General features: G+C 40.2%; 1 protein-coding gene across 1 annotated transcript; it reads left to right on the plus strand.

The window, feature by feature from the left end:
• The first annotated feature begins 450 nt into the window (after positions 1–450).
• tut7 (terminal uridylyl transferase 7) lies at positions 451–23636 on the plus strand. Its single transcript, XM_036144019.1, has 29 exons — positions 451–528; positions 1695–2121; positions 2290–2444; positions 2549–2665; positions 4556–4733; positions 4928–5016; positions 5221–5272; positions 5403–5472; positions 6926–7052; positions 7159–7278; positions 7390–7527; positions 7805–7982; positions 10492–11174; positions 11259–11409; positions 11809–11895; positions 12730–12830; positions 13016–13073; positions 14170–14273; positions 14355–14444; positions 14532–14645; positions 14799–14876; positions 15279–15456; positions 15533–15580; positions 15706–15797; positions 15880–15995; positions 16096–16262; positions 18040–18113; positions 18213–18276; positions 22336–23636. The coding sequence occupies exons 2-29, from the start codon at positions 1713–1715 to the stop codon at positions 22392–22394; spliced, it is 3897 nt and encodes a 1298-aa protein (XP_035999912.1). The 5' UTR covers positions 451–528; positions 1695–1712; the 3' UTR covers positions 22395–23636.
• The last annotated feature ends 1199 nt before the right edge of the window (positions 23637–24835 follow it).

The raw sequence follows: 24835 nt of genomic DNA on the forward strand, positions 1-24835 counted from the left end.
TATCTGCATGCACCGTAACGTTTGCAGATGACATTGTGATCTGCGGTGAGAGCAAGGAACAGGTGACAAAAAGTACGGATGATGAACTAAAACTGTTAAATTATATAAGATAATCCTATAATATTGCCATAAAATAAAACTGGTTGGTAGAAGACAGTTATACTTTATGGCAATATTATAGGATTATCTTGTATAATTTAACAGTTTTAGTTCATCGTGCTACTAAAATAATACATTTAAACCTGTACTCGTAAAAGTAATGCTTTTCTCCCATGATTTGCCTATTCTGATTAATGGCATTTTTTTGCCACTTATTAAAATAATTTCCGTATTTGTGATCTTCCATCTTTTTTGCCGTATTAAAATAAATATTTTATAATATCGCTGTTATTGGGACTATTTGTCTGTCATGATTTACACGTTTTAATCCTATTTTATTATCCACCCATGTTTTTTTTTAAGCCTGCCCTGCTGTTCTCCTTTACGTCATCTCTCAAACTCAACAAGACAACATGAGCAACCCGACAAGTATGTATCGTGTTTACGTACTAAACGTATTGTTAACAACAATGCGGACTTGTATATCTGTATTTGAACAAAAAAAAAGGCTTCTCGGCCCACGGCTGCAGACTGGGGGAAAAAACGCAACACAAAGCGTAACATTAGCATTAGGCTAGCTGCGGAGCTAGCCTGAGTTGCAAGCTACATGTTAGCAGCTAACACTATTAGCAGCTAATATTAGCATTGTTGTTACTATGCTGCGGTTAACGCTGTTGTGAAGTTTGGCCAACACTTCTGGTATTTGTTGGTTACGCGGGTAACGGCGTGGCGTGGTTCAACAGGAGGAAGCGTTAACGGGAATGAGTGCCGCAGACGTTGCTAACTTAAGCTAACAACACCTCACAGTTATTGTCAAGTTACAGTTAGCCACGTATGTTGAGCCCTGTTGCCTAATAGAAATCTGCCCGTTAACACCAGCCTTAGTGCGCGGTGTCTTGGTGATACGTGTCAATGTTATAGTTTCATTTTTCGCACAGTTTTGTTTTAATTCGACATTTTTTGGGGTTAATTATACGTCTACGTGTGTGGTTACGTCCTAAGATGAGTAGCTAAGCTTAGTTTGCAGAAGTCCAATAGATAAAAAAATAGAAATTTTATGCCGTTTGCTCAAGCGGGTGTTTAGTGTTAAATTATCGAGAGGATTATTCTTAAACAACTAAAGGAACAGTAGGGTGATGTTTGTTTCCTTTTGAAGAAAAAAAATATATATATAATGCTCAAAAAAAATAAAGGGAACACTTAATACAATGTAACTCCAAGTGTCCTCTTTATTTTTTTGAGCAGTATATTTTTTATAAGTCATTTGTAAGTAGAACCCACGTGTGACATAGGTGTTATTAAGGTTTTCCATGAAACAAATATCACAAAAAAACAAATACCTTAAAATTACAAAAAAACAGCTCGAAGGAAAACTGATTTCACGACAGAAAATTCAGTTTCCTGAGATACAGAAGCCACGGCAATTCAAGAGTGTTGTTTGAATTGTATACGAAAAGAGTTCCAGATTTTTTTGCATAGCTTTCATTCAAATGCTGTTGTTTATTCCTCCTGCACCACCAGTTTCATTTCGAAAAACAACAAAAAAAAAAAAATAAATAAAAAATTCTGGATTACAATTACACTTCATCTTGCAGGTACAGCGCAGTCGAATCATGGAAAACTCAGGCAGACCCTATAGGGCTAAGCAAAGAGCCTCGGAGAAGGGAGCTACTGCAGCTGACACGGGTGAAAGTTGGAAAATGCAAGACCAGGTCCATGGGCATAACTCAAGATTGGAGGGCAAGAAGAACCAGGGTGGTCCCTACAAGGCCAGTCCCAAGAAGGGAGGGCTGGGACCGCTGGCCCACTCGCCTGGTGGATTTCGAGGTGGTCAAAGCCCTTCTCGGAGGGACGACTCCCAGTGGTTTTCAGGCTCAGTGAGCAGTGATTTCAGTCAAGAGGATACCTGGCGAGGGTATTCACAGCAGCAGCACTGGAGGAGGAGAACCCAGGGAGAAAGTCCAAATGAGGACGGAGAGTACGGCAGGAGAGAGGACGCGGATGACGTTGCTCATAAACCTGGTAAGTTTTTTTTGGCAAAATAGTTGTTCCCTATGAAATAAAGCAAAGTTAAACTAAAATTTGCATCAGTCACTCATGACATTTTTCTTCAGTGTGTAAAAAAAATTCCCACACCCCATCTATGTTCCATTTAAATGACTAATTACTGACTAATTCTTTATTCTAAAGGAAAAAAGCGTAGGAAGAGAAGCAAGAAGAAAGCTTTGGTTGAAGAGTATAGGGGCCTTGAAACTGAAGAGTCCAGAGTCTCAGTCCAGGAGCTCCAAAACATTCAGCAAGCAGAGAGAAGGCTTAAAAAAGACGAGATACACCCACTAAGGAAGGTAGTGGCTGTCACGAACACCATATCTGAACTGTTTTTTTTTTTTTTTTTTACGTGATCCAGTTAGAAAGGTTTCCCATTGAGTTTTGTTTTTGTTCGATTCAGAATCCCCATAGCAATCCGGTGGCACTTTACACCTGCACTTTGTGTGACATTCTCCTGGAGTCGGTGGCTCATGCCTTCAAACACACCAGAGACAAACGACACAAGAGGAGGGCTCGGGTAAGAAGTCGTTTCTAAGTTCTAATGCTTAATAACGGTATGCAGTACAGTGCCTCGCAGCACTATTCAGACCCCGTAAACGTTTTCACATTTTGACGTGTTCCAGCTGCAACCCTCAGTGTATTGTATTGGGAGAGACTAATGCAAAGAAACTAATACAAAGTTACACCTAATTGGGAAATGGAAGGCAAAGATTCCTGGTTATCCTTTTTTTTTTTTTTTTTTATAAATAAAATTCTGAAAGTGTGACAAGCATTTATATGCAGCGCCCTTCTCACAGCCCTAAATAAATCTAGCGCCACCGTTTGCCTTAAACAAGTCACCTAAGTGGTAGACACAAGCCACCCATGTGTGTAATTTAATCTCAGTGTGAATCGAGCTGTGTTGTGAAGACTCTGTCTTGTGGGAGCTTACTTCCACTTAGCTTTCCATCACTATCACAAAATCCAGCTCTATACGAGCATCCATCTTCTGTCTCTCTTAATCTTTCTGTTTTTTTATCCATTTTTCTGTCTCTTTTTATGTTTCAGTGTCTGTCGTGTACATTTATACGTGGTTATGTTTTAAAGGCTACCTGCCTTTCTTCCTTCCTACTACTTAATTGAATGAAAATCTCTTTAAAATTTAGATCTGCCAGAGTTTAGAATATTTTTGAGCGTAACTTTATTCAATTCTAATTTTATTACATTTAGAATCTGTTTCTGATCCATTCTGGGGTCTATCTAGCAACAAAAATGCGGTTTCCAAGTGTAAAGAAGCTATCTTATTTCATTGACGCACTCCGTTTACTTGTTAAGAACATCCTGCATTGAGCGTTAATGCTTATAATAATCCAGTTTAAACAACGTGATCATCCTCATATTCGTATCAGGCAAATGTTTTCAGTATATTAAAGTAATCAGGGCACCATGTAAAATAAATAAATGCGTCCACGCACAGATGTATAATAATTTACTACATACCCTTACCTTCTTGTGGGGTAATGGTTGTAGAATGGTAGGGCCCCAAGCTTTAAACATCTCAGAGGGCACTGTTCAGCTGGGAAATGGGCACTATGGAACAACTGTCAACCTACCACGACAGTGTCGTCTACCTAAACGCTACCTAAACGTCAATCGTAGAAGCGGCTAGGAGGTTCACCGGCTAGGAGGTTCACTGTACCTCTGGAGGAGCTGCAGAGATGCACCGCTCAGGCGGGATAATCTGTCAACAGGGTAACCGTTGCAAACTAGTTGATTGAAAGCTTTAAAAAGTCCCATATGAAGATCGTGACAGGTCATAAAGGGGGATAGCGCTTATTCGCACGAAGATATTCTGGTCAGACGAGACAAAAATTCTGCAAATCACCCTGAACGCACCATTCCTACAGTTAAACTAGGGTCCGGTGTCCTAGAACTTTTAGATGTGTCCCTGATCCCTCACACCTGAATGAAATGGCTGAATTACCTCCGAGTCCTGCCAATGACCTGATTATTTGACTCAGGTGTGTTGAAGATCCCTAAACTAGGTGATGCTGGTGGCAAGCTGTGGGGGGTACTCTACTCAAGCAGGGTAAGGAAAGTTAATCAGAATTAATAGGAACACGGATGAAGCTCAAGACAGGAAAACCCTAAAAGAAAACCTGCCGGAGGCTGCAAAGACTTGAGACTGGGGTGAAGCATACCTTCCAGCATATCCAGCCTTTCAGATTTGTTTTAGTAAAAACACGTTAACCCTGAAAGCCATGTATCGTTTTCCTTCCACTTCCACAATAATGGGCTACCACGCAACAAATTAGACTGAGGTTTGGAGCTGTAATATGACAGAATGTGATGAAGTTCAAGGCGTGGCAAATCATTGTGCATGTTTTAAAAATAGTACTGAGTACTTTTCCTCTGTTTGTGTTCCAAGGAGAAACAGGAGCAGCTGATGCTGACTGAGATCACGCCTCCGGGTCCGGAGCACGTCAGTGCGGTGACCGCAGCTCTAAAGGCTGTTGCCCAGGAGCATGGCATGAATGACCAGGATGTTTTACGGAGAGAGAATGTTGTTTCTATCATGCAAGACCTTCTAGTGTCCGTCCTGCCAGGTGAAACTTCTGAGCACAAGGCATACATCGGTTGTTAAAAACCCGTACCTGCATGGTTGTTTTTATTTTACTGAATTACGTCTATTTCACTGACAGTCAAACAACTACTGCTACTATTGTTAAACTACTTAAATCTTTTGACTAATTGGTGACAGTTTTATGTCAGTCTTTGTTTTCGTCTTATCCTCTTGTAGAAATAAGGCTCCGGTTATACGGCTCATCTTGCACAAAGTTTGGATTTAAGGATTCGGATGTCAACATTGACATTCAGTACCCGCCTCACGTAAGTGTCCCCTCTGAGTTTAACAGTTCGATTTTTCGTTCCTATGTCTGACACCATGAATAATTGTAACAGTTTTCATTTAAAAATATAATTGGTTTTTTTGTATTGCTATAATATAATTAATTTCTCACATTTTGGGTAGTAGATCTCACCAAATTCCTCTAATTTTTCATATCCATGTTTTGAATTGAAACGTGTCCACAGATGCATCAGCCAGAAGTCTTGCTGCTGGTTAAGGAGAGCCTCTCTGGGAGCCGTAAGTCTCCTTATTCTTCAAACCACTGTTTAAAAGAACAAATCCCACCATAATAATAAAAACTGTCATGCTGCTAATCTGCGTTAAATGTTTTATGTCTTATGTTTTTTTGTTTGTTTGTTATTTTCAGCCCTTTTTCTTAATGTGGAAGCTGATTTCCATGCCAGGGTACCCGTGGTCATCTGTAAAGAAAGAAAGAGGTCGGTGGCAATAATTGGACCGGGTGAGATGTAAACACCCTGTTCCGTTTTGACAAAGAGAAAAAAAGGGGTTTGAGGTTTTTCTTTTGTTGTTTGCAAATGTATAATAAGACGGTGGCCTGGTAGATGGAGCAGGGCGTTTACATCCTGGAAAGGCTGCAGGGTCCTGGGTTTGAATCCCACAGACTGCCACTCTGGGGTCCCGAGCAATATCCTCAGCCCCAGAATGCTCCCCAGGCTCCGCTCAGTGGCAGCCCACTTCTCCTAAGGAGTGGGTTAAATGTGGAGGACATGTTTAATAGACTGAACAAAAAGTTGCTATGACAAATACAGGTAATTATAATTGTTGTAAAAATAAATCACAAGTGCATAAGCTATGCAGAAGGTCAGCAATTGCTAATGCACTCTACCAGTCATACCTGTAACATAAATGGGCATAATGAGCTTAGCAGAAACCCACCTTAGCAATTAGAACCAGAAGAAATGAAACTCTGGTCTGATTAAAAACAAAGAAGCTTTTGGCCTGAACTCCAAGCTTCATGTCTGGACTAAAACAGTCCCTGCTCATCACACGGCTAACATCATCCCCTCTGTAACGTATCATGGTGGCAGCATCATGTGGTCAGGATGTTTTTCTGCAGCAGGAACCTGGCCTCTAAACAGTATAGAGGGTGAGATGACAGAAGCCAAATATAAAGAGATTCTTCAAGAAAGGCAACAATTAATTTTCCTACTGGACATTGATCCGAAGCACACTGCCAAGATAATGGTGACGTGGCTTCAGCAGCAGTCTGGGATTGCCTTTGTGTGGCTCGGCCAGAGCCTGGCCTTTTAATTATACACCTTTTAGAAAGACTTACAAATGGCCTCCTACTGACGCTGGCCATCCAACCTGACAGTTTGAAAAGATCTATGGTGAAGACTGGGAAAAATACCCCAAAACCAGTGTAGCAAGCTTACAGAGACTTATCCAAACAGACTGGAATGTCCCTATTACTGTAATACTGGGAAAGGTGCCTTAAAGTTTATTTAAATTTTTTTTGAGCAATAAAACATTTTCTTGGTTGTTGTTGTTGTTGTTGTTTTTTTTAGCAAATTTATTAAAAATTATCAAATGTTTTCCATGTTGTTATTATGGGATATGGCAGGTAGAGTTTTCAGTGGGGAAAAAAAAAATTGATTTTGGAATAACGCTTTCATCATGAAGAACATGTGGAACTTTGTAAAGAACTGAATACTTTCTAGGTGCTCTGTATGCTCAAACAACTTTTTTTTTCTCCTTTCAATTATGCATCCTGTTGGTTTTTTTTTTTTTTTTTTTGATCCGTCACACAAATTGTAGAGGAAATGATAACGTAAAAAAAAGCTAACTGGAAATGGATACTTTTGCAAGATACTTTGTTTCTGTGGGCAAATTTCTTGTGACAGCAAACGATGATTTTTACCTCAACAGTGGCTTAATCTGCAAAGTGAGTGCCGGGAACGAAAACGCTTTCCAGACCACCTCCTACCTGTCTGCCCTTGCCAACATGGACGGTGTTCTCCTCCCTCTGGTGTTGGGTCTCAGACGCTGGGCGCAGGTCCGTCTTCACTTTGTCCCAGATTAGCCAGGCAGTCTGTAAAGCCGATGCAGCATCCACACTTTTCATGTAGATAAAACTTTTTTTGTTTTCTGCTTTTCTATAGATCTGTGAAATCGACCGTCCAGAGGAAGGGGGTTTGCCTCCATACGTGCTTGCCCTCATGGTTATCTTTTACTTACAGAAGCGCAAAGAGCCTCTCTTGCCTACTTATCTAAACCAGGGGGTGTGTATTACTTCACATTTGTAGTGGGAAATTAATCAAATCTGCAACCGATGTTTAGCTCTCCCCATTTGCCGTCTGTAGAAACTAACCTTGGGATCTCATTGTCTTTAGATTAAGGTTTTTTCACTGAGTAGGCTGTCGGCCTTCAATCTCACACATACTGATGAAGGGTACGTTCACTGGACCTACAACCCCCCTTCCGCCAAAGAAACCTCCCAGCCAGCAAAGAGCTCCACTATGAAGGGGAAGGTAATAATAAAAATCAAAAAAGTAAAATATTCATAAAAACATTTAGTTGATTTAAAATAGTGTTTTGAAAATGGCTAAGCTAATCAGATGTTTTATGTGACAGATTTGCATAACCCAATAACCTCCCTGAGCAACAAGAACCATATCAAAACAGAGAAATAATGATAAATATGGTTGATATTTACTAAAAAAAAAAAAAAAAAACATGGTTTGCTTCAAACAAATGAACAGTTCAGAGCTAGTAGTCATACTTCCGCTCGTTGGCTGTGACTTTCAGGTACCGCTGGTGTTTCAGAGCGCCCACCCTGCGGTGGAAGTGGGGCTCCTCTGGATAGAAATGCTTCGCTTCTACTCGCTGGAATTCATCATGGCCGACAACGTGATCGGTGTGCGAACCAACGCCGTCCTCTCGAGGGAGATGAAAGACTGGCCGAAGAAACGCATCGCTATCGAGGGTCAGGAGCTCTCCGAAGTTAACTGTTCTCCTTTGTGAAACGTGGCATTTGGCTAAAATAGTCATACCTTTTTTTCACTTTAAATACCAGAAACCTCAACATGGTTAATTGGGTTTTTTATGTGATGGACCTACACAGGGGGGCGTGCATGACTTGGTAGTGGAAGGGAAATTATGCTTAACATTTAAAATAAGTGGCAGGCATATGCTTACAGCACCTCTTGGTCAAAACCTAGCAGAACCACCTGACTCAGCAATTCTGACCGCAGATCCTGTGAAGTATGTCTCTACCAGCTTTACACATCCGGGGATGGAGATGTTTGTCCATTTTTCTATGTGATAAAGCTCAGGCTCAATCAGATTGGTGTTAAAAGGTCTGTGGATATTGAGTTTCAGGACTTGTCACAGATTCTGACTCGGTTGTGAGTCTGGGCTTTGATTGCAGCATCTTAACTCACCACTACGCTTTGGTTTAAATTGGTCCATTTCTTGCTGTATGTTTAATATCGTCCTGCTGGACTCTGACTCTCCAGCCTGGCCTGAAGCACTTTGAGTTGTCTTGTTACTTAAATGTGCTATATAGATAAACCTGCCTTTTTATTTTCAGATGATTGATTGAGCAGTGTCATGCGAGATGTTCAAAACTTGCGACTTGGTTTTTATAACCTGACCAAGCTTTACAACTTTATCCCTGACCTGTCTGCTGTGCTCCATGGTCTCCATGATGGTGTTTGTTCACTAATGTTCTCTACCAGACCTCTGAGCCCTTTGAAGAACAGCTGGATTCATAGAGAGCTTGAGTTACATGCAAGTGGACTTTACGTACTGATTAGGTGATTTCTCACTACAAATTGTTGGACAGGGTTTTATGTAAGGGTAAAGGAGTTGAATTCAAGCAACATTTTTGAGTTTTTAATTCTTAAACATTTGGAAACCTTGTATCATTTTCCATCCATTTAATAATTAGGCTCTAACTTGAGCTGGTTTACCACATAAAATCCCAATAAAACACACACATTTTAATAAAGATAATGATACAGGTCGTATAGAGGTCTAGATCCGGGGGGTTCACCTCTGGTGCCCAAGGACCAGTCCTGGCACTGTAATAGCTGCTTCAAGTGGCTGAACTACTTCCTCAGCAGGTCATTAGGACTGACTTTGGGCATGTTAGTTTAGATTTTTACAGGCCTCCTTGCTGTTTGGTGGCATTTGAAAGCTCTGAGTGCTGTTTAGCAGTACTTTTGTCTGCTAGCTTTTTAGATTAATTTAGAGTTTATTTAGAAAGTGAGGGACCAAAGGGGACATGGGAGGAAATGGCCCAATCTATACAGGTTCATCCAAAAAAATGTCTGTATCATAGAAAAGTAAAAAAAGTTATTCATTTCAGAACGTGGAACTTACATCGATTTATTACACATTAAAATATTTCAAGCCCATATTTATTTTAATTTTGATGTTTATGGCTTTTTTATTTATATATATATATATATATATATATATATATATATATATATATATATATATATATATATATATATATATATATAAATATAAACCCAGTGATGCAAACTTTACTTTAATCTAAGAAAAGGACTTTGCACCACCGGGCAACAGTCTAGTTTTAGTTTCTCCTTAGACCACGTAGGATGCTTGTAGTCGATGTGCAGGATTTGTCTGTGGGTCGTGGCTTTTTGTGTGCTGACTCCAACCTCAGTCCACTCCTTCTAAAGCTTCTCCTAAATTCCTAAAATGATTCGGCTTGACAATCCTCTCAAGGCTGCGGTTACTGGTGCACCTTTTCCTGCCTCACTTTTTACTTTAACTCAACCTTCTCTGAATGTGGGGATACAGAACTCTGGGAACCACCTGGTTCTTCAGCATTGACCTTTTCCGCCTTCCCCTCCATGTGAAGGGTGTCGACCGTCTTCTGGACATCCGCCCAGTCAGCAGTCTTCCCCATGATTGTGTCGCCTACTGACCCAGAGTGAGAGACTATTTTAAGGCCCAGGAAGCCTTTGCAGGTGTCATGATTAGCTGATTAAACTATGACACTATGAATTTTCAATGTTTAACTGTTTTCACAATATTTTTAATTTTCTGACAGTGAGCTTTGGGTTTTCATTCACTGTAAGCCATAATCATCGAAAACAAGAGAAATAAGGGTTTGAAACACTTCACTCTGTGTGATGGATCTATATACGAGTTTCTTGTTCTGTAATGAGTGACAAATGAGATTCAACCTTTTCATGATATTATGATTTATTTATATAGGTTTGTGCAGATTTGTCTGCATTGATGGACACTTTCCCATCTCTCACTTCTGTGCCTCTCTATGTGACACCTGGATCCTAAAATCCTGACATTCTGTAGTAGCTTTTTGATTTTAAGGGAGTCAAACCTTGATTATCAGTCCCCCCCTCTCCCTTCATGTGGCCCCCCCTCTTTGAACCTTTTATGAAGGTTTACCACGCAAACGGGGCATAATATCGAGACATTGTTCTGTTTTTCAGACCCGTTTGCTGTAAAGAGAAACGTGGCCCGCTCTGTGAACAGCCAGCAAATGTTTGACTACATCCTCCACTGCCTCAAGACCACCTACAAATACTTCGCTCTTCCGCTCAACACGCCCGCTGCTGACCAAAGAGGAGAGGCCAGGCGGGGCCGTGAGCACGGAGCCTTCAGTGGCCTGTCTGCTTTCAGTCAGCTCTCCCTTCAGGCCCAACGTGCAAATCAAACGCGGGCAGCAGACGACGGCCCCGACGACTCCGACTGCATCATTGAAGAGGAGGAGGAGATCGAGGAGTGCAGTGACTCTGACAAAGAGAGAGAAAAGGCAGATGGGGGCAAAAGCAATCTCTCGGAAGATGAGGAGGATGAGGAGGAGCAGGACGAAGACCTCGATGGTGATATTCAGGCGCATGATCGACAGCATTTGGACAGCTTCACAACGGAGGACGAAGACATTTACCCAGTTGATGAGATCTCTGGGGAGGAACTTCTGTCCGACGAGGAGGGCCCAGATTTGGACACACCGGGTTCTCTGGAGGAGGAGGATGAGGAGGAGCTGGCACATGTCAGGCTTTCACCTTCGCCTACAAAAAGCGGAACTGAAAATGATTGCGCCAAGGCTAAAAACCAACAACAAAGCCGACTGGCTTACGAGTTCACCAAGCAGGCTTTTACCAAAGGAAAGGTGGGTTAGAATATAACTTTATACTTTTCAGTATAAGTGTAAGGTAAACTCTTCATCTGAATTAAACTCATGATGCTGTTTTAGTCGCACACGGTGGTGTGCAGCTTGTGTAAACGTGATGGGCATCTGAAGAAGGACTGTCCGGAGGATTTTAAGAAGGTGGAGCTGGATCCTCTCCCCCCGCTGACACCAGACTTCCTCCATGTCCTAAACAGAGTCTGTGAACAATGCTACAGTGAGTACTGCCTTGTAGTTGAAGCAACCACATCACTTTGAGCTTTCCTGTTCTTCCTTTCACTAAACATTGTAAAGTTGCGAGGTTTAAATAATATAAGAAGGAGATGGAGCTATTAAAAGCAAAAGTACTTCTGTTATTACTTCAAACTGTCTGTAATGAAGCTAAAGACATTATTTAAAGAGCTTTGAGAAAGTGCCTTTACCATTGAGAGACTTCTTTTTACATTAACTGCATTGGATTAATTTAGTTAGGGGGGTAAATTATATTAGTTTGTTATTGTCCAGTAATGAAAGATTCCTACAATGAATCCAAGTTGCTTTCAGAAGGACTGAGCTGCATTAATCACTTCACCATAATGTGAAAGATGCCACAAACGGATTTGTCTTTCTTTTTTAGGCGACTTTGCCCCTGATGACCGGGAAAACGGTGTGAGAGAGCTCATCCTTCAAGACCTGGAGAGCTTTGTTCGACGACAGTTTGCTGGTACGGTGATCTGTGTTTTTTTTTATATGGTTGTTTACTTTATTTTCATTTATTAAATAATTTTTCTTTTATTTATTTATTTTTTACTCAAGCTTTTGACCTGCCCTTCATATCCAGTCAAGGGGAAAAATGTCTTTACTTTCAGTGCAGTTATGAAAAAACTACGTACATCCTTGCTACCTAGGATATAATAACAATAAGTGAAAGTAACTACCTGATTCTAATTAAAGCACTTTATCTATTGATCATCAGCAAGAGAGAACAGGTTTATGAGAACAGAGAGAACAGATTTTTGTGAGTTAGCTTATCTAACACATTTCTTTTTAGCAAAGCTTTTGGTCCTCTTTAGACCAAAAAACAGGCTTTTTATGCTTTTCTCTTTTTTAACTGTAGTACTTTGAGAGCTTTTTGATGGAAAGTGCAGTATAAATTACATTTATTATTATTATTCTGGAGCATGGAGGTGGGCGTTACCATTATTCCCAGGAGTAAGAACATCAGTGGTGCCCTTAGAAAGGCAACTGTGGCTGATGGTTTGGGCCTGTTTCTGTAGCCAGAGAACCCGGACACCATGCTGATCATTGACTCAAAGCACTTCCAATACGAGACGACATGTTTGACAACAAAGGCTTGGTTCAAACCAGGTGATAAACAGGGCAAGCATCCTAAACACAGCATGAAATCCTCTGCAGAACTTCTGAGAGAAGGGGATTTGTGGTGCAATCAGCAAAGTCTACAGGCGCTTGACGGGATGTACTCAGTTTTTCACATGACTGTGCCTGTATGAATTGTTGATGGAGACCGTTTTCTTTTTGGTTCACTTTTGCTGCACAGGGGCTCGCCTGCAGCTGTTTGGCTCATCCAAAAATGGTTTTGGCTTCAGACATAGTGATCTTGACATCTGCATGGTTTTGGAGGGGAAAGAAACCATGGATGTGAGTTATTCACACTGCTATTAAGATACTGTGTTTGTCTGTCAGCATTTATTATAAACCTTTTAAATTATGCTAATTCAGTATTTAGTTAAATGATGAACTTTTATATTTTGGTGAAAGAAGCATAAGTTGTAATTTTTGTGATATTTATGCAGACAATCTTTGCTTATGTATCTTTCTGACAGGAATTTGACTGCATTAATATCATTAAAGGCCTGGCAAGACAGCTGAAGAAACACCCAGGTATGACAGAATTCACTTAGTCGTTATTGCTTTGAGTCTATTTCACTTTTGATAACGATGACTAATTGAACTTTAACCTAATTACTGTATTTTATCCACCATAAGTCGCACTTTTTTCATAGTTTGGCCGATCCTGCAATTTGTATTCAGGTGCGACTTGTAAATCAATTTTAAATAGTAACTCATACTGACCAACATGAACCAGTAAACATTATCATTTATAGCCACAAGAGCGCTCTCTAGGCTTGTGAAAACTATATGCTGCTGTTGTACCAGCATATAGTAAAATAAGTGAAACATTAACTTCTAGACAACAAAGACTGAACATGTTTGTATGTTTTGCTGTTTCAGTCTGCATTCACGCAGCGGAGCGTTGCGTGGTGCTGCTCAAAAGGAGAGCCCAGTCCAAGACAGAACCCTGTTTTTGGGCTGTCCGTGAAGCTAATAACAGCTAGCGCTAGCTTACAGGTCTGTTGTCCAGGCCGTTTACGTCCCTGATGCGCGTGAGCTTTGTGTTGCTCTGAAACATTCGCGTCGTACTGTTAGCTTAGCACGTAGCACCGCTACGCTCATGGTCTAATTTGACTGAACTTTCAGCGTAACCGGCGTTAAGCTGAAGTGCGCTAGCGAGAACCTTCCCAGTTTGAGTTTCTGGCTTGTTAAGCTAATTTACCCCATTCACCCTCCGATTGATGTCCCATGTTATTCAGCCCATTGTGGATGCAGCTATGTAATTGAATAAGTTATTTTACGAGATTAAATGTCAGCTTTTAGTCTTGGATTGTGTCAAAGAAATTTCTAAAGAAATGCGACATATAGTCCAATGTGACTCGTATAAGTTTTATTCCTCCCTATGACGCATTTTTGACTGATGCGACTTACATTCTGGAACGACTTATAGTCCGAAAAATACGGTACACCAACTTCTGGGTAATAATGTTCCAGTAAAATCTCAACCATCAAAATGTGTTTTCCCAGACGGATTAACTTAGGGGTTGACTTTAATCATTTTAAGGAATGTTAAAAAGTGAAACAAGTTAACATTGGTGGTTTATGCTAAAGTAACGTCTGAATGGCATTTATTTTCTGTTGCCAGGTCTTAAGAACATACTTCCCATCACCACAGCTAAAGTACCCATTGTTAAGTTTTATCACATTCGCACTGGCTTGGAGGGAGACATCAGCCTCTACAACACATTGGTAGGAATCTGCCCCTGTCCTTGGCTCTATGATTTGTTATTATTGGGGCCACTGAAAGCTTTTTTCTTTCTTTCTCTCCAGGCCCTTCACAACACACGCCTGCTAGCATCATACGCTGCCATAGACAGAAGAGTGAAGATCCTCTGTTATATCATGAAGGTTTTTGCAAAGGTGAACACGCCTAGGGTGTTCGCCTAAGGCAACTTTTTTTTCTCTGTTTATACTGCATCTCACTCTGTGCCCCCCCCTCCATTACAGATGTGCGATATTGGAGATGCTTCACGGGGCAGCCTCTCCTCCTACGCCTACACTCTCATGGTGCTGTTCTTCCTTCAGCAGAGAAACCCACCAGTCATTCCTGTGCTGCAAGAGGTACAGATGACGCACCGTAAAAAAGTTCAAATGAAACTCTTTGTGCTGGAATGTTTCATTTATTTATGATTTTGTATTTTCTGTGTAAGTTAGGAAATTAAATTAAAGTTCAAAGCCTTTTAGGAGATTTATTAAGTGTCGGTTGTTTTGCAGATTTTTGATGGCAAAACAAAGCCAGAAGTGCCTGTTGATGGCTGGAACGTGTACTTCTTTGATGATTTAAAAACCCTGGTGAGTATGTTTTAAGTACCTTGCAAAGTACTCATAGCCTATGAACTTGTTCACAACCCTAATGCATTTTATCGGGGTAATATTGAATTGTAATGCAAGCTTTCCCATGTTCTTGCTTCAGTAAATCAGAAACGTTTGATTTCATTTAAGGCGCAAGAGTAAAAAGGGCCTGAATACATTCTATTAATGCAACTTTCCAGAGTTTTATTTGTAAAACCCATCTATCGTTTAAGAAGCTGTCGTGTCCACTTTTTTTCCCTTCCCCTTCACAGTTCTAAACTAGTTTCTGTTGGTTTTAAAATCTAAATATAACTCCAAATAAACGGTTTTTGTGTGTTCATGTGAAACAGTAAGTGACGATTTTGTAACGTGTGGTATGTTGTCATCTTGGTCCACCTGCAGCCTCGTCTCTGGCCACAGTACGGAACGAACACCGAGACAGTGGGGGAGCTTTGGCTCGGCCTGCTCCGCTTCTACACAGAGGACTTTGACTTCAGAGAGCATGTTGTTTGTATTCGACAACATGCCCGCCTCACCACGTTCAACAAACAGTGGACGTCCAAGTACATTGTCATCGAAGGTCTGTTTTACTCAAAGAAAGATTCAGAAATGTGTTGCCGGACTGTCTCCTTAAAGCCTCTCTCTTCACATTCCAGATCCATTTGACCTGAATCATAATTTGGGTGCTGGTCTCTCCAGGAGAAGTATGTGATAATTTATTGTTTCCGTCTTTATGGTCTGTACCTTGTTGTCCCGTTTTTTTTTTTTTTATCTTCTGTCCTTGCAAAGCTGTTATCCCCTGTAACAACCTGTTTTGTCATCAAAACAGTGACAAATTTTATCATGAAGGCATTCATCAATGGAAGAAGAGTGTTTGGCACACCGATGAAAGTTTTGCCACCAGTATATCCCAGTGAAATGGTCAGTTTTGGAAAGCTGGAAGCTATTTCTTTACATTTTATTGGTCTAATTTAAGCGGGGATATTATATTTGTTGTGCACAGGAGTATTTCTTTGATCCAGAAGTTCTAACTGAGGGACAAGTTGCTCCCAACGATCGCTGCTGCCGCGTCTGTGGCAAGATTGGACACTTTTTAAAAGACTGCCCCATGCGCAACAAGTGGGTATAATCACAGGACGTGTGTGTGTGTGAGTCAATCTTGTGTTTGCAATCGAAACATTTGGAACGTCATGTAACACGTATGTGTTTTTTTTACTAGACCCAAGCACAGACGAGATCCTGATTCAGCGGAGGATTTAATGGATCCAGTCAGGTACAAGAATGAACACTGGAAGAAAAGAGATGCACTGGACATACGCTGCTGCTTCCTGTGTGGATCAAGTGCCCACATCAAGAAGGACTGTCACCTTTACAGAAGCCCCGCAGGTTCTTGGACGCCTCTTTTCTTTTCTCAAAGATACTTTTATTGAATTAAAAAGAAATAAGCAGGGGGGGACAAGATGCACACTAGATTATTCAAGATCACCAGGTACATATAGAGAATCAAAGCACATAACGTGTTTTTTGGACTAAGTTGCTCCGGAATATAAATTGCATCAGTAAAAAATGCGTCATAAAGAGGAAAAAGACATATATCAGCCACACCGGACTATAAATCGCATTGATTTTAGAAATTTCTTTCACAAAATCCAAGACAAGAAACTGACTTAATCTGGTAAAACAACTTATTCAATTACACAATTGCAACCACAACAGGCTGAATAACATGGAACATACCTCAGAGGTTGAATGGGGGAAAGTAGCACAACAAGCCAACTAGCAAGTTATCAGCAAGAAAGTTGTCAAAATTATGCTAAAATTAGACCGTCAGCATAACGGTGCTACATGCTAAACTAACATTTTGACACGGATGTTTGACAGCAACATAGAAAGGTCACTAAAGCTCTTGAATGTGCATCAGCAAAATTGTAAACCGCCCAAACAACATAAGCTAACGCTAGCTGTTATTAGCTTCACGGACAGCCCGATGATGGGGTTCTGTCTCGATCTGGGCTCTCCTTCGAGCTGCAACGCGCCTCTGTATGAATGCAATTTATAGTCCGAAAAATACAGTACTCTATGGATTCTAACCTAGATCATAATCTAGGTTAAAGTCCTCTTTCAAACCCTTTCTCTGACAGAAATCAATATCTGCAGCCAGTTTGTTAATAAGATAGGACCCATGTATGGATAAACTCCTTACTGAATCCAATATATGTTTGAAGAGTTGTATAATGTTGCAGAAAAGCTCCTCATTGCTTGCAAAGCTCAGCATGAGAATTTGTCACTGAGTAACTGACCTTTTTGCGGATTGAAGGAGAGATTAGATCCTTGGGCCACTGGGTGCAAGTGTGGGGGGGGGGGGCTGTGTTTTTCCATTCTCGCAAATTTCTATGAGATATATGAAATCAACATTTCAAGCATTTGACAGGATGTTCTAGAGGCTTTGGTGAAGGTTTTAGGAAGTTTAATTGATGCAATTAGACAATACCAGGGATAACTGAGGTGTAAGGAATATTGATGCTATAAAACACAACAGCGAACACACAAAGTGATATGTATTTGTATAGCACATTTCAGTACAAAGACAATGCAAAGTGTTTTACATGATTAAAATATAGGAAAATAAAAACAGAATGAAAGCAAGTTGGAATAAAATGCAGAAAATTTTAAACCAAATAAAACTTGGGGAAAATGGAAACTAAAAGCAAATATTAAAAACAGTTTGACGACAAACTTGAACTAATGATAGTAGTGCCTCCTATTAGGATGAAGATGGCGCCAGGTGTCAGACCTCATAGCTAGATGGTAATAAATGTATAAAAGAAGCTTCTTCATTGTGTTGGGATTGGAAGAAGATGGCTCCAGTGTGATGTTAAACCAGCAAAAAGTGAGGCGATGAGAGCTGAGATAAGACGAGAAAGGGTGGGCTGGTTCTCAAGACTACCTCATCAGATAAGAGGCTTGTGAACTGTACAGTATGAATTTTTTTATTGCATAACTTTGATGGATCTTAATTTTATTCCAACATTAGTTTCACTGGCAGATTTTTTTTTAAGTTCTTAAAATTAGACACCCACACCAGATAAAGATAAAGAAACCGATAAGCAGGAAAATATATCTCTGGCTTCCTTTTTAATTATCCTAATGTGTCATTTTGCAGGTAATGTGAAAATGGAAAGCCTTACCTCCGCCTCATCGGGCCACCTTAAAAATTTGAGAGAAAAGGAGAAACAGGTTTGTTTTCTTGAAGTCGACCCACAACCATAGTGATTTTTGTCAGAATATATATGTTTAAAGGATCTGCTGTGTAATCTTTGTGTTTCTTTTTTTCAGGCGGTATCTGCACAGGAAGAGAGGAGGAGAAAGCAACAGAATGTAATTCTAAGTCCGCAAGCAGGTATTTGAGTTTGCAGCATCTTCTTTTGGGCCCCACACACTATTTTGCCGGAAGTATTCGCTCACCCTTCCAAATAATTGAATTTGGGTGCTCCAATCATTTTCATGACGACAGCTGTTTCATACTCAGGCTAGCAGACTGCAAACATCTGTGAAAGAATTAGTGGCTCTCCAGAGGTCGCCTAGTTCCAGTGAAATTAGTTCCTAACGGTTCAGCATACCAAGAGATCCTGGATAATTTCATACTGCCAACAGATCAAGGGTGGTCCCTTGCCGTTCCAACATGACTTCATGCCGGCACACAAAGGAAGGATCCATTAGCCCTAACCCTGCTCAGAGTGCTGATCTCAACCCGGCAGAACATCTTTGGGTTGAATAAGAGTCGAGACTGAGAGATTGGTCTTTTTTTTTTTTTTCTGACGTCAGGCTCCGTCATCACAAAAGTGCTTATGGAAGATGGGTAATTTTTCCCTTAAACATACTCCTATACCTTACTGAAAACCCTCCTTGTAAGAGTTTAAGCTTCCATAGCTGTAGAAGGGGGACATATTAATCACTCTGGATGAAGAATGGGGCGTCACTGAAGTTCATATGGGTGTGAAGGCAGTATGCTGGCCTCAGTTACAACGCGAAGACAAGAGTTCATTAAACATAATTTTACTGATGTTTAATGGTCTTAAACACCGTAGAACTGACAAAATAAGCGCAAAAATACAACAGAAATAATTAGCCTCACAACATAACTTAACATACAATACATGTAGCAAAAAAAAACATACCACTTTGGCCTGTTTGTTGTGACTAAGGCTGGGGTTTATTCTTCTGTTTAAATCTTCTGTTTTCACTACCAAACGTAGTTCTTAGCTTTTGTGAGCTCTTGCAGTCCACGCTGTACCACAAGTGTGGTGCCGATAGCTTACAACATTGACAGGAAACGGAAATGTCACTTTCAAAATAAGTGCATCCATCTTAATGTTATTTAAATTAAATACTGTGAATAATTTTCAAAACAAATGATAATTATGAGGTACAACTTCACAAATATTAAAACTATATAAAATAAACAATAAGTACAAACTTATATAAGGTGCAACAGCGCCATCTATTGGATTTCAAGATTATTGCACAAACAAAACAATGGCATTCACAGGCAGATCAGTGAATACTTTTGGCAATGTAGTATGTGTGGCATTATATTTGTATTTTACATAAGATACCGCATTTATTTATTTTTTGGTTATTTTAATACACCTTTGGAAGTTAGGTTTTGTGAAGTTGTTATAGCCCCTTGTAGGCAAAAAGAGTATTTTTACTGCAAGTTCTTATGGGTATACTTCATCCACTGTGACTCGTAAACCTGCTGGGACTGTTTCCAATCACAAGATCGTGGAAATGTTGTCTTCAGGGTTTCCCTCAGAAAATTTAGTAATCCTGGCGGTAGGTGGTGGGTAGTGGAAGCGTGAGGAGCGTTAATGCAGCTTGAAGGAGGGGTGCCACCAGGTACCGTAGTGTGGGTCAAGATAATAAAAGCTAGCATGTTAGCTTATGGAGGTTTTCTCCCAGATGGGAACTTTACTGAGCGTTTTATGCTCTTAAACATTGAGAACAAGCAAACAAATGATGCTTAGAATACGGTGGGGGAAATCCTGGTCTTCATTGCTGTTAGAGAGCCTGTCGCAGAGTCCTGAAGTTCGCTCTGCTTCGAGTGGACTTAGATGAACGTAGCAGACTGAGTCTCAGGGGACTGGGTAGCTTGATACCGCCCGCACATGTAAAACCACAACAAATGTAGCTGTTTTCTGTTTAAGGCTACACGTTGAAGGAGTAAAGGAGTTAAAGGACATCTTAAGCTGCTCCCCTGATGAAGCAGCCCTGTTGGGAGACATTTACCTGCAGCTTTCACTTGATTGTGAAAGCATTTATCTCCTGAAGGTGGCTCACTGTACATTAAGAGGATTATATTCAAAAGATTCTGGTTTCCTTATCCACTAACAACTATTTTGTCAGGCAAAGTGTTTCTTTAACACTGCTGTTCTCGATAGTTATGAAGCTTAACATAAACTGTGTGAAGGTGCAAGTTGGGCAACTTGGGTGTAATAGCCAATGATCCTCATGTCAGTGTCAAAAAAGACCCAACTTCAGCTGATAAAGACATAAACTTAGAACGATAAGTGAGGAAATATGTCCAGAGTACAGCGTTTGGGTTGCGCTCGTGAACAACTTGCCAAATCCTCTCTACCAAAGTCAGACAGGCGACAGAAAAATCCTGTCCCAGCTTCTACAGACTCAGGCATTTGATATGTGTGCTGCACGTATTACTGTTAACAGTTTCACCTTCAAGTAAACTGAATAATCCTAGCAGGGAGAATCCTAAATCAGAGGGATTTGTGCACAATGGTTAGATGCTTAGCTACCTTGACTTTTAGGTGTGATCTCCCAACGAGGATGCTACTTCTTTTCAGACTAAGGCTATGTTCACACTGCAGGTCTTAATGCTCAATTCCGATTTTTTTGAACTGAATGCGTTGAACCGAAGTGTCCCGCATGCGCACTCGAGGACGCGATGACGTCACAAGTAGCAAGTGTCCTCAGTGTTTGCGGAAGTAAACATGGATTATAATGCTGGCGCGCATTTTGCGATCTTTAATTTATTTTCTAACCAGAGCTTTCTCTCCACTGACTGCTCTCCTCATTGTAGTCCGCTATGGGTGTCGTCTTTCTTCCCGTTTCTGCATAGCAGGACGCAGAATAGTGACGTTTGTCGAGTATCGGTGACGTACAGGTCGGATAAATGCGACCCGGCCGTACAGACACAGGTCGCATTTGAAAAGATCAGATACGTATCGGATTCAGGACCACATATCCAAGTGGCCTGGGTCGCATTTGAAAAAATCCGATCTGTGTTGTTCAGACTGTCATAAAAAGATCAGATCCAGGTCGCATATGGGCAAAAAAAGTCAGAAATGGGTCACTTCAGGCTGCAGTGTGAACGTAGCCATAGTTTACTGGCTATGGTCAGCGTGCCATCAATCTTAGCTGGTAGACTTAGGCTGTGTTCACACTGCAGGGAAATGAGACCCAAATCTGATCTTTTTGCCCATATGTGACCTATAACTGTCTCTTTCAATGGCAGTGCGAACGGCCCTATTCCGATCTTTTCACCCCCAAAAAATCTGATTTGTGCCACTTCCATGTGTGGTACTAATTTGCATACATATTGGATATTTTTCAAAACGTCGCATTTTATCCATCTTTCACGTCACTGTCCTGGCTCTCATTACATCCACACAGCGCTCCACAACAGACTATTGTTAATAGCTGGGCAGGTTTTGTCTTACCTTCATCTGGCTATGATGTGTTCTTAATATTGTCGGCTCCCACTGCTCAGCAGCTTTCTAATAATGAGGAGAGACGCCGGCCGGTATCCATGTTCACCATTACTTCCGTAAACAGATCGCTGCTGTGTGATGTCTCCTTCTGTTATCAGCGCATGCGCATGCAGGTTGAACCATTTAGGCAGCAGTCTGATGGCGGTCGCATTACATAGTAGTATGAACGGCCACCCCACAAAAATCAGATTTCAGCATAAAATCAGAATTGACCATCAAGACCTGCTGTGTGGATGTAGCATTAGTGTCTGACGTATTCACTTCTGTGGCCAAGGTGTTCGAAATCAGTGGTCTTGGAAAAAGTCAATTACTGTATTGTTTACATTGTGGGTGATTGTCTTGTTTAGGAGTGGAGAGGAGAGAGAATGAGAGCATTGCATATTTGCACCATACCCAGATTCCTCCATGTTCCTCTGGACCGTGGAGTACAGTCTTCCTCCCATTTTGTCTAAATCTTTGCATATTTGTTCTCCTTTTATATGTTTTCTTTGCAGTTGGAGAACATTTGTTTATCAATGTTTTCTAGACTTTAGGGGAGAAAATAAAGCCACTGTAAACATATGTGGATGATGCTGTTTTTTTTTTTTTTGTTTTTTTTCCCCTCTTCATTTTGTCTGGATAAAATTACACTTGCAAAAATCTTAACCTTTTGCTTTCTGGTGTCGTCTCAGGTAGTTTAGCTCGTCGAAATGTAGGTCGTTCTGGTCCCAGGAAAACCCCAGAGGAGTGAGAGGGGCCACTGGATACTCAGACCACAGGATTTCTGCTGTTGTCCCTGCAGACTGCATCCCAAACTGGGGAAGATCCTTAAACCTGAGTGGAACTACTGGGTCATGGGGTGCCCATTAAAAAGCCAAAGCCTGGACATCAACACTTGAAGCCAAATAGGGCCTTTTTATGTGTGTTTCCTCCTCAAAGGAGCTTTTAAAGCTTTCGTTTTATCAAGAGAAGCCATTATACATGTCCAGTGTCTTTGTTTGCATTCAGTTTTATTTTATTTTTTTTAAGTATTATAATTTACACTGCAGTCTAATAATGGTAATTTCAAATCCCATCTCCCCCCCAAATGCTCCCAAAGCTGTTAAATTAAACAAATAAGGTATTATTTACAGACAGTATCTGCTGAAATGTGAAGAAGGTTGACGATCTTTTGATGCCTTTAATCTGTTAGATTAACAAACTATTTCAAACTAAAATCACTGCGATTCTAAGACGTAGCTCAGTTTACACAGCTCTTGTCTTCTAGAGATTAAGACTTTTGAATTTAAGAAATACTTGAGGATTTTAATGGCAGTGTTTTTTGTGGCATTCTTTCTTCACTATATATTTTAAATCCTCTCTTAAATTCTGCTCTGCACTGAGTCCTATTTGCTGTCCAAATACCTCCATTAAGTTCGGCTTCAAAAAAGGCAAAAATCAAGTGTATTGTTAAACTGCAATTTCCTCTCAGCGTCTCACTGCTGCACCGTCTCTCATCTGCCTACATGTGGGCAGCGGACGACAGAAGCTGAACTTCCTCCACTGTTTCTCCAAACAAGGAGGTTACGATTTATAGAAAAAACACACCAATTGTACCAGCTCTGTATTCTCTGCTGCAATCTTCACACACAAGCCTGTAAATCTTGTCCTTTTATTATGAATGCCACAGATTGGTAGCTGCACTGTGAGGGTCCACACCCTTCAGAATTTTTTGCTGCTTGGTTTGTTTTAAAGATTTGATTCATCGTTGAAAATATGGTTATTATACCTTTTTATTTTTTAAAACTTTCTAAAAAAGATGTTTTTGATTTGACCAGGGCTAATTCTGAAATTTATTTTATTGCCAGCCTTCTTATCTTTTCTTATATTTGTTTCGGTGAACTCAAATGATCAAAGCTTCAATATGCAATTAAGGAAATCTGATTCCAGGCAGGAAAGGCTGGCTTTCAATCCATCTTGTCTGGGGGAAAAATAAACAAACATCAATTTATGACCCTGTCTGGAGTGTTTTTCTTTATGTAAATTAGTTAGATATTGCTACATGTGCACTTTTATGAAATGTTTATTTCAGTAATATGTAAAAGTCACAAATGTTGCTCAACAGCTGTAACAAAAAGTCTAAAACCTATTCCCAAAAAGGTTTGTCTTTTTTCTTTCTTTCTTTTTTTTTTTTTTTTTGCCAATTTTTTTGCCAATTTTTTTATCAACTCTAGGATAATGAAACACGAACATTAAGTTAGTGTCACATTCTCTAGCATTCAGTGTGCCTACTTAAATATTTTCCCTGATATCAAGAATCAATACTGTCATTATGTGTTATCATAATTCAATTGTTGATGAGACAAACATTGGCTCAGAAAATTAAACATAACACGCAGACACAAGATGTAATCTTTCAAAAACATTTTTTTTTTTCTGAAAACATTTGATTGCACTGACCAATTGAACTTGCTGTGCTCCTGCCGTTAAGCCCCATATGATCAGGAATTATTTTCAAGCATAATTAATTACTTTCCCATTGTATTTTAGGAACTTTGACAGTCCACATACTTGTAAATACTGTTTGTTAGAATAGCTTAATCTGCACGAGTTCACGTTTAGAACTAAGCAAAAGAAAATTGTTTTATTTTATATAAAGTCATGATACAAAGTCAATTTACAGCTTCAATTCTGAGATTTTATGTGCAAGGACAATGAAAAAAAATTCTTATCCTTACTAATTCTCAAAATTAGGTAACTCCGACCTTATCAGTAGTGTTCGGAAAAGAAGTAGGTAAAATTGGTAGAACAATTTAAACCAAGCTACCAAACAATCACCGTCCTTTCTTTATAGTTCGGCTTGTTATGATGGAGGCGGGGCTGGGACACAATTAGATCGTGACGGGTACACTGAGTCCCGAACTTTATGTTTTCGGCACGAAATCCAAAAACAGAAGCTGAAAACAATGGCGTTCGCCGTGTTGTGCGGTTGTGGTTTTAACCAGAACATTCTGCACGAACACGAGGGTTTAAAGAAATATAGCCCTCGACACAATATATATATATATAAAAAAAGTTAATCAAATAAAATAAAGATCTTTACAGAACATATGGGACGTAACAGAACGAGGTTATATAACTGAAAATGACACTTATCTTTCTGGACCGCTCCCTCTTTTACCATTGGTTGACTCGTCAGCCTGTCAAAGTCTT

Source organism: Fundulus heteroclitus, chromosome 12 (genome assembly GCF_011125445.2).
Source record: "Fundulus heteroclitus isolate FHET01 chromosome 12, MU-UCD_Fhet_4.1, whole genome shotgun sequence".
In the NCBI taxonomy this organism is placed as follows: Eukaryota; Metazoa; Chordata; class Actinopteri; order Cyprinodontiformes; family Fundulidae; genus Fundulus; species Fundulus heteroclitus.